The following is a 10,489-nucleotide window of genomic DNA, read 5'->3' as shown; positions in this document are numbered from 1 at the left end:
AGAAGTATACCTCTGTGGTAGGATGTATTATGGTAGTTGGTTTACATTGAAAGCACCTCATTGGAACCTAAACCTATGGAGAAAAATGAGTTGTTAGTGGTTAGGGGTATTTGGGAGTAGAGTTTAACTATAGGTTGGGCTGATCTCCCTGGCACAAGCATTGCTCTGGGCCTTGAGACCCTTGGGAACTTTGAAGTGTCAGGGGATTTAACGGGGGCATCGACCTTAAGTGGAACTCTCTCCTTAGCCCTTAATTCATTGACACTTGTTAGTCTCTTTGGGTTTAGTGTGTAATGATAACGAAAGATTTTCAATGTAAATTATTTACCATATATGACCGCCACATTAGTATAAGTTCTCATAGTTATTGAGTATTGTTAATTTGTTATATTTTGCTCCAATGACCTTCTTTTTTTTTTCTTTTTTTACATGTACATTTGTTTGGGCCTATTGAGTTCTTAAGGAACTCGGGCTCAAATCCAATATTGCTATATCTCAGAAGGTCCAGAGTTAGTTGTTTGCCCGTCCCTGTATCGTTGGGCCTGCCTTTTGAGGCCAACTACCAGAGTCAAATCCTCTCCTTTAAACTCCTTTATTATTTACTGCTTCATTGCCTTAGCCTTACTGTGTTGTCGCATTTTGCTGCGTTCTTGTTGTTATTTTATCTCACGTGTATACAAAAATTATATATTAGATTGAATTCTTTACTTTATATATTAAGTCATATAAAACTTAGGCAAGACTTAAAAAATCTAGGATTAAAATAAGCATTAGTTAATAACTAATCCTACATTCGCTAAATATAAGTCGTTTGTATCATTAATCTACTATGCTTTGCTAACTTTTCTTAAAGATTTTGAAGCCCAAAAGCTTAACAAGAGACGACAACTCCTCTTTCAAAAAGGGAAAACCAAAAACTGAATCGCAAGTTTAATCTTCAAATGGGAAATCAAATCATTTCGAAAATAAGGTGTTGTCGCCCAAAAAAAAAAAGGATTTTCAAATGGTTTTTCTTCAAGTCTAAAAGCCAAGGTATATCTTAGCACCTTTATCTCATAGCACCTTCATCTCATTAGGGTAATATGAACCTCCATACTTTAGGAACAAAGTTATTTAATTTAGCATTTTCTTGTCACATATTTTCTTAAATACAAACATCCTATATACTCTTTTAAAAGCTCTATTCAAACATACATACACTAACATTATTTTTCCAAGACTCCTCTATAAATTCATACCTCTTATAAACTATACACTTCTTTCATAAGTATTATGTCCTAATGCATAGCAAGCCGTACTCTCTTGTAAAACTAGTTAAGGCATAGTGCAGGTAATTAATTCTGAATCTAGTCTAAGTCCTATAGAGCTACCTCGGGTAGATTTTAAGGGGTGCCTAACATCTTCCCCTTAGACGAACAAGAACCCTTACCCATAATCTCACCGATTAGCAGACTAATAAAGAATATGACTTAGTAATTAAATAGGTACCCTAGTATACCTTTAAATATTAGGTGGGACTCTCTTTCATCAACAACAGAGAAACCACAAGTTGAATCTTGTTTTGACAAGTGCAAAATAGGGTGCAACAACATGGAGACTCTGCTGGGGAAACCCCACTTAGGTTCTGACCTTAGCAGACTTAGACTAAATTTGGCATTTTAGATTTATTTGTACATTTCTTTAACTATAGATAAAATTGCAATTACGTGCTTACCTGCTTTATTTGCTCTATATGATTATGCTCATGCTTATTGTTGCTACACTCTTATTTGTTACTGCTTTATATATACACAGTCATCACATTTCTTCCTATCGAGTCTTGGCCGTACACTATCACACACAATGGCATGTGAGGGTTGTCTTTTACACCCCTCCGAACCTTCTTTTCAAAACTCTCTAGTTTCAGAGAATGGCTTTGTCAGGTCAACTGACATAACTTCTCGCAACCTTCAGTCCAACTCAAAAGTAGGAAATACTCTACTCTAGCAAAATAGGTCATACTACATAAATTTTAGGTGAGTCGGTCCTTGGCATCGACACACAATTAGGAAAGCCACCCTAATGTCAACGGGTCATGCACCCAATAACTTGACTTCTGTGGAAAGACAAACAAACTTGACAAGACACTTAAAGATCCGAAGCAAATACTTACCAAACAACTTTCTTTTACCTACCTTAGAAAATATAAATCAATTGAAACATCCCTGAGATTAAAATGGTGATGGGACTTCCACATAAGTTGAAGCAATGGTGGAAGAACATTCGCCGGGAACACGATGATGAGATTCGGACACACCTGTGGGGCATTGACCACTTTGCTAAACATCCGAGCAAACATGGTGCTCACTCGCCTGCTGATGGAGTTTTGGGATCCGGCTAAGGTGGTGTTCAAGTTCACCGACTGTGAGTTAGTACCGACATTGGAAGAGGTTACTATTTTCACACAGCTGTCGTTAACGAAAGGAAACCAATACTACCAGTTACTATGCCCAGTTACCGGTTCATGGATGCTTTAGGCCTGGATAACAGTAGGGGTCTGAGAAATGTCAAGGACGGATGGGTGAGCCTCGACCAGCTGTTCGACAAGTTTGGACACCACGAAAGCTATGAGTGGTATTCAGGAGAGTTTCAATGTGACCAAGCAATGTGGAAAAGTCTCAGGCCTATCACATTCTCGTTGGCACTGTTGGGACTATTGGTCTTCCCGGAGAGAAGGGGTCAGATCAACATCAACTTATTACCCGTGGTTCTGGCAACCTTCAAGCTACTTTGGTGCCGATGGTGCTAGCTGAGATGCTGAGGGCTTTGTTCGCATGTGCACGAGGGTATGATTTCTTTAAGGGTTGTAACTTGCTGCTTCAGACCCGGGCTACCGAATATTTCTTCCAGCGAGAGGCCACCATTGCCTACTTTGTGGGCCTCAACAACATGATCTGCAAGCACAACGAGAGGATGAGACATTGGGTCTCCCCACATGGGCAAGAAGAGTGGAGGAAAATGCTGACCAATCTGAGTGGAGAATGGATCAACTGGAAGCTATCATGGTTAGGTGGAAGAGTAATCTTAAGGACTCCTCAGAAATACTTGATTGAGCTGATCGGACTTGAGGGCATTCAACCATACTCACCCTTGCGGGTTCTCAGACAAGTCGAGATGATCCAGGATGTGCCTCTATGGACAAGGACAACGTTATACGAGGATGAGTACAACAGACAGATTCCAATCACCAGGATAAGAGGGCTCTAAGCAGAATGGAATGATCTGGTCACAATGCCAATGGGAAAAAACTCGTGGTGCACTCCCAAGTATTATGTATGGATCAATGAGGAAGACGAGCTGGCTCGGCCAAGTGGAGAGCGTATAGTCTGATTAGAGAACGTAATGGTTGCTTTGAAAATTTACCATGAGATCCTGCCACATTACATTGTGACTATTTCCATGCACCGTTAAGTGGTCCCAGGATCCATCGATCACATGTTGACACCTACTGAAGATGATGATCGGGTAGTGGAGTGCATCTAAATAGAGTCTAGTACAAAGCCAGAAGAAGATCCAGAGGAGGGATCGGAGTTCAACGATGACGAGGAGGAGTTTGAATAAGTCCCGGAGGAAGAACCAGAAGAAGAATAGGAGATGGGAAACGACTCTGGGGATGGTTACTAGAAGTTGGTTGATTTTCCCTTTTTTCCCACTTTGTACCCTTATCTCCAATTTTCTTTTTTACTTTCCTAAAGGGCGAGTTGTCCAAGACCATGCAGTTCTATGAAACAATGATGTAATCTTTGTTCCCATTTATCTTAGTCTAAATTATCAATGAAAACAAACTTGCTTCGGATATAAATGTGTCAAATCTAAATGTTTGTCAAACATCTGCGATTTAGGCCTACCTCTGGCAATGAGAGGTCCCCATAAATTTTAGGAAAACGCGCTAGCCTTAATGCATGAATTAATTGCCATGTGTGATTTCTTTTCTTTCTTTTTATTTTTTGTTTTGCTTTATTATTACCCCAAAAGAAAAAGAAAGTTGGTTTATGTCGATCCGAAACTGGCGGAACCACTGTACAATCTAAGATCAAAGTGAAAGATATGAGCTACAAAATACCCGACTGAAGATGCTCTGGTCATAGCCGATAGCCCGGGGTGATCGGGGGAGAAGGAAGATACTAGGAATGATGATCATGTGGCCAGGATGGCCCAGGAAATAAAGTCTCTAAGGGAGGAAGTACAACATATCAGGTAACTAGCACATCTGGCCGTGACAACGCTTCCTCAACCACCTTGTTTTCCTTATTTGGATTCAATTCCTGACCACTTTCCTTCCACATCATGCCAAAACAACAACACCCCAACTCCAGTCCCTACCACTCACGTGATACCTCTAGTAACCCTCGCAAACCTACTAAATCCCCTATCTACACTCCCTACATACCACAGTACGTTCAGACACCATAAAACCCGCCTATCACCACCAATGCTACTCACACCCTCCTCGTGACGGAGTCACTTTTACCACTCACCCAAACCAGCACATACCAACATACCGCCGCTCATGAGCGATATGTTCCCCCCGTATATGCCATTTCTAAACCTACCTTTACAACACTTATCACGGTCAGGGTGCCTTATGAGATTGACCAATACGCCGAGATGGAGAGGGAAGCCATTCGTAAGGAAGAAGAGTCAGTATCTGAGTAGCTGCAAATCTTGAGAAAACAAATGAAGAACCTCCAAGTTGATCGGGGAAGTGAAAGCTTGGACTATGAGAATATGTGTATCCATTCGGATGTGGATATGCCAGCAGGGTATAAGCCTCCAAAGTTCGATATCTTCGACGGGATGGGTGACCCCCACGTGCATTTGAGGGCATATTGTGACAAGTTAGTCGGAGTGGGGAGGAGCGAGAAGCTAAGGATGAAGTTATTTATAAGAAACCTGACGGGAGAGGCACTCACCTGGTATACTCGACAGGATCCGCGAAACTGGAGAACTTGGCAAGAGATAGCAGAGGACTTCATGAATCACTTTCGATTCAACACGGAGATCACTCCCTATAGGTTCGCAATGGTGAACCTACAGAAAAAACCATCCGAGTCATTTCAAGAATATGCACGTCGGTGGAGGTCAGAGGCCGCCAGGGCGAAACCTCCGCTGGACGATAGTGAATTAACCAAGTATTTCATTAGATCCCAGGAAGGGATATACTTTGAAAAAATGATGGGATAGAAATTCCCCGAGTTGGTCAAGATGGGAGATTTCTTAGAAGAGGGTATAAAATCTAGTAAAGTACAATCCATGGTAGCACTGCAAGTGGCCAGCAAGGCTATCCAATCAGGGTCAATTGGTAGCAAAAAGAAGAAGAAAGAGGTGATCTCAGTAGTCGTCCCTTACTATCAACCCAACCCACATCACATAAACACTTCCTATTCCCCAAACAATCATTCTCCGCCACCCACTTACGCTCCAGTCTATAACACCCAACAATATTACCACCCTCAACCCCAATACAACCCTCCTCGATCCCACACCAACTTGAACCCACAACGACCATATGCTCCTATCCAAACCACTACTCACCAAAATCGACCCGCTTATGCACCACACCCTCATCCCAATTTTGAAGAGAGGGGTCCTAGAAATTATACCCCAATTGCTGATCCTCTGGTCTAATTGTTTGAGAGATTGAGAATAGCATAATTGATACATCTAGTAGAAGGAAAGATGCCTGAGTAAAAGGTGTGTGTACCATTCCAATGTACCTGTGCATGATACTGAAGATTGCTTTAAGCTGAAAAATGAGATTGAATCATTGATCAAGAGTGGAGCCATTTAGTGCACTCCGGAGCCGCCCAATGTGAATCGCAATCCTCTGCCAAATTACCGAAACTAGGGAGTTAACATTATCACATTGGACGAAGAATATGACCTAAAAGGAACGATTATCACTATAGGAAATGCAGAAGCCATCGGGATCTCTCCTCAAAGGGCTCCAATGATTACAGTACAAGTGAAACCTACAGTGATAGTTCAGACTTATCAGTGACAACCTGTCGTTGCTACAAGGGATGAAGAGAGTAAGGAATACAAAACTGTCCCATGGACGTATTAGCAGAAGGGTAAGGCTAAAATGAAAAACTCTGCTGCAGCCCATGGTATGACTAGCTCTGGGAGATGCTACGCTCCTGAAGATGCCAATCGAGGGAACTTGAGAGGAGAGAAATTTCAAAGAAGGAACATAACAGACCCAGAAGCCACCGAGTTCTAGAAGAGAATGTTGACCAAAGAGTACTCCGTGGAGGAGCAGCTGAAGAAAGCTCCAGCATATATATCCATCATGTACTTGTACATGAGCTCCGACAGTCATAAGGATGCCCTGTTGAATGTACTAAGTGGGGTAAGTGTACCGAGAAACACCACTAGCGAGGCGCTGACTGCAATAATTGGGAAAATGGTCGAAGCAAATATGATAACTTTTAGAAGAGACGAACTTCCTGTTGAAGGCGCAAGTCACAACAAAGCTCTTCATAACACTGTCAAATATAGGGACAAAGTGGTGTCCCGAGTGCTAGTCGATGTAGGGTCAGGAGTCAACCTTTGTCCGCTTTCTACCCTACGGGAGTTAGGAATCCATTTGAGAGAAGTCAAGGAAAGCCACGTGAGGGTAAGGGCCTTTGATGGATCGCAAAAGGATGTTATTAGAGAAATTTATTTGGCCTTGCGGATCGGGCCGTTCGAATTTCCCATATTGTTTCAAGTAATGAATATCTCTTCTTTCTACAACTTGCTGCTGGGAAGGCCCTGGATACACATGGTAGGGGCCATCCCATCCACCTTACACCAATCCATGAAATTTGAGTCGGGAAGTCACGAGATCGTGGTCCACGGTGAGTGGGGTGACCCTGCTTATTTGGAGTATGTTGTTCCATTCATTGAAGGGCTAGACGGAATTGCTTTCCATGCAGTGGAAATCATACAGACTACCAAAATGGAAGAGACTAAATAAAACTTGGGAATGCAGTCACCGTATAGATCCAAGATGGCTATGAGGGAGATGATGAAATGTGGATACAGACCAGGAACAGGGTTGGGTTCTAGGTGGGATGGGATCATAGAGCCAGTTGAACCTAATGGGCAGAAAGGAAGGGCCGGCATAGGATATCAGCCTCCGATAAGGAAAGCTCATATCAATAGTTCCGGGAAAAAGGTTTTTGTGCCAGAACATGTTTCTAGTCTGGGTTAGGGTTTAGTACCAGAAGATGATATCATCGACGAGATGGGTAAGCTATTCGTGAATATGATTGAAGAATGTCGTGAAGGGATAAACATCAAGGCACCGAATATCAGGGATGCCGAACCAAGAGAAGAGCTGCTGAATTAGACCACCAGTCCATCTTTGGTTTGCCTGGAGTCTTGTTCGTATGGAACTGCAAAAGTTTTCTTTTGAAAAGCGCACGGTCAATTGAGTCCTGCACCGTGTCTGTACCTTTTTGTCATTTGCTTCTTTTAACTCTTAAGACGTTCCTCTTTTGATAAAATAAAAAGAATCATTTTCTCAAAATATTGCAATTTTATTTACTGCTTCATTTATACTTATCTTTTCTTTTCAGTAATCAAAATGCTAAAAACCCGCATTACTGTCGAGCGCAACGACCTAGATTACGAGAAGTATGATGCCAGAAAATCTCCCACAGGAGATCGAACAAATGTAGAGTTAGAAAAAGCCCAACCTCGGAGAAACGAAAGTGCTCAACCTTGGAAGTGATGAAGACATGAAAGAAACCAGAATCAGAATTCATCTATAGTCATAAGCGATGCAATATACGAGAAACCCTCCACAAAGCGTCGATAATAACCGGCCAAACCAAAATAAATTTGAATCTCCGTAGCTGAAGATGGCCTAGGCCAACTTTGAACTGCCTCTATATTCTTCGGATCCACCTTAATTCCTTCACTGGACACTATGTGTCCCAAGAATGCCACCGAACTAAGCCAGAACTCACACTTGGAGAATTTGGCATAAAGTTTCTCCTCCCTCAGTCTCAGTAGTACAATACTCAAATGTTGTGCGAGTTCCTCCTGGCTACGTGAGTACACCAAGATATCATCAATAAATAGTACGATAAACAAATCAAGATATAGCTGGAATACACTATTCATCAAGTGCATAAATGCTGCTGGGGCATTGGTCAGTCCAAAAGACATCACGAGAATTCATAGTGACCATAACGGGTCCTGAATGCCATCTTTAGAATATCCGAATCCTGAATTTTCAATTGGTGATACCCCGATCACAAATACATTTTGGAGAATACCCTCGCTCCCTAAAGTTGGTCAAATAAATCATCAATACGCGACAAAGGATATTTGTTCTTGATTGTAACTTTGTTCAGTTGTTTGTAATCAATGCATATCCGCATAGTACCATCTTTCTTTTTCACAAACAAAACCGGTGTACCCCAAGGTGACACACTAGGCCTAATAAACCCCTTATAAAGGGGTTCTTGAAGTTGATCTTTCAATTCTTTCAATTTTGCTAGTGCCATACGATACGGAGGAATAGAAATGGGCTGAGTGCCCGGCACCAAGTCAATACTGAAATCAATATCCCTATCGGGTGGCATACTCGGCAGGTCTGTAGGAAATACATTCGGAAAGTTTCGCATGACCGGTACTGAATCAATAGTAGGAGTATCTGCATCAACATCTCTCACAAAGGCCAAATATGACAAACACCCCTTCCCAACCATACGTTGGGCCTTCAAATATGAGACTACACTACTGGGAACATAATCTAGTGAACCTCTTCATTCGACCTTCGGCAACCCTGGCATTGCTAAGGTCACAATTTTTGCGTAACAGTCCAAAATAGCATAACATGGAGACAACCAATCCATACCCAGAATTACATCGAAATCAACCATACTGAGCAATAAAAGATCAACTCTAGTCTCCATCCCCCCAATAGTAACCGCACACGACCGATACACACGGTCTATAGTAATAGTATCGCCCACCGGCGTAGATACACGAACAGGTGAAACTAAGGACTCACGGGGCATATCCAGAAAATGAGCAAAATATGATGATACATACGAATATGTGGAACCGGGGTCAAATATTATAGAAGCCTCATCGTGGCAAACTGAAACAGTACCTATGATCACTACATCTGATGCAACAACATCTTGCCTGGCAGAAAAAGCATACAATCGGGCTTGACCACCACCTGATCGGCCTCCCCCTCTTAGGCGACCCCTAGATGACTGAGCCCCACCTCGAGCTGGTTGGGCGGGTGGCAAAGTAACTAGTGCTAAAGTCGTAGTCTGACTCCTCTGCTACATTGGACCTCTCGGGCGACGAGGACACTGTCTCCACATATGCCCAAATTCCCCGCACTCAAAGCATCTCCCCGGTACTGGTAGTGGTGCGGACTGAATGGCCTTAAGAACCAGAATAACTTCTAGAAGCATCCGGTGCAAATGAACCCTGAACTGAAGGGGCACGGGATGAACTCTAGGCTGGAAGGGCACTGAGAGATGGCTGACCCTGATGAGAGTTGTATAAACCATGGATGGATGATGCACCATGATGAACTGGACGACCCGTCTGAGCGTGCCTGTAAAGACGACCCCTGCTGTGGTAAAACTGACCCCCTGAAGGAACACCGCTGAAATCACCTGGTCCACAAGGCCTCTTGGCCTCCCTCTCAGCACGCTCTTGACTATGGAATACCTCTATTTGCCAAGAAATGTCTACTACCTCATCAAAAGTAGCACCAGATACCCTCTCCCTAGTCATAAGTAACCGAAGCTGATATTGAGGCCATCAATGAACCTCCTAATCCTCCCCCTATCAGTGGGAACCAACCAGACTGCGTGACAAGCCAACTCCGAAAAAATCATCTCGTACTGGGTCACAGACATGCCATCCTGCCAAAGCTACTCAAACTGTCTACACAGATCCTCCCTGCGAGACTGCATCACAAACTTCTCCAAAAAGAGAACGGCTAACTCCTGCCATGTATGTGGTGCCACACCGATTGACATGCGCCTCTTGTAACCCTCCGACCATATGAAGACAACCCCAGAAAATTGAAAAGTAGTGAACGAGACCCCACTGGTCTCCAGAATACCCACTGTCCGAAGCATCCGCTGGAACTTATCTAGAAAACCTTGAGCATCCTCTGACTCAGCACCACTAAATTATGGAGGTCGAAGCCTCCCAAATCTCTCTAGTCTCCTCTGCTCATCGTCTGCCATAACGGGGACTACCGGGGCTTGAGCAGCTGCAGCCGGTTGGGTTGGTAATGCCCCCGGTATCTGAAGTCCCTGCACCACCTACTCTGGAGTACGGGCAACAAGGGTATGAGTACCTCCCCCGGCCTGAGAAGTGGCTGGTGCGACCTAAGCCGAAACCACCTGAGCAAGGCCAGTGCAAACTGTCAATATCTGTGTTAGAGCCTCCTGAAGGCCTGGAATCATAATAGGTGTAG

At 43.3% G+C, this 10,489-nt stretch overlaps 1 protein-coding gene across 1 annotated transcript; it reads left to right on the top strand.

Annotated features, from left to right (window-relative positions):
* Positions 1-4,716: 4,716 nt before the first annotated feature.
* Positions 4,717-5,223, top strand: LOC117277829 (uncharacterized). The gene has a single exon (XM_033657239.1). The coding sequence runs from the start codon at positions 4,717-4,719 to the stop codon at positions 5,221-5,223; it is 507 nt and encodes a 168-aa protein (XP_033513130.1).
* The last annotated feature ends 5,266 nt before the right edge of the window (positions 5,224-10,489 follow it).

The sequence above is a fragment of the Nicotiana tomentosiformis genome, chromosome 9 (assembly GCF_000390325.3).
Source record: "Nicotiana tomentosiformis chromosome 9, ASM39032v3, whole genome shotgun sequence".
NCBI lineage: Eukaryota > Viridiplantae > Streptophyta > Magnoliopsida > Solanales > Solanaceae > Nicotiana > Nicotiana tomentosiformis.
The sequence above is the reverse complement of the archived record's forward strand: the minus strand, read 5'-3'. Positions and strand labels throughout refer to the sequence as shown.

What these genes read in the sequence shown, in the direction of transcription:
- LOC117277829 (XM_033657239.1), top strand. Translation starts at nt 4,717, where the DNA reads ATGAAGAACCTCCAAGTTGATCGGGGAAGTGAAAGCTTGGACTATGAG.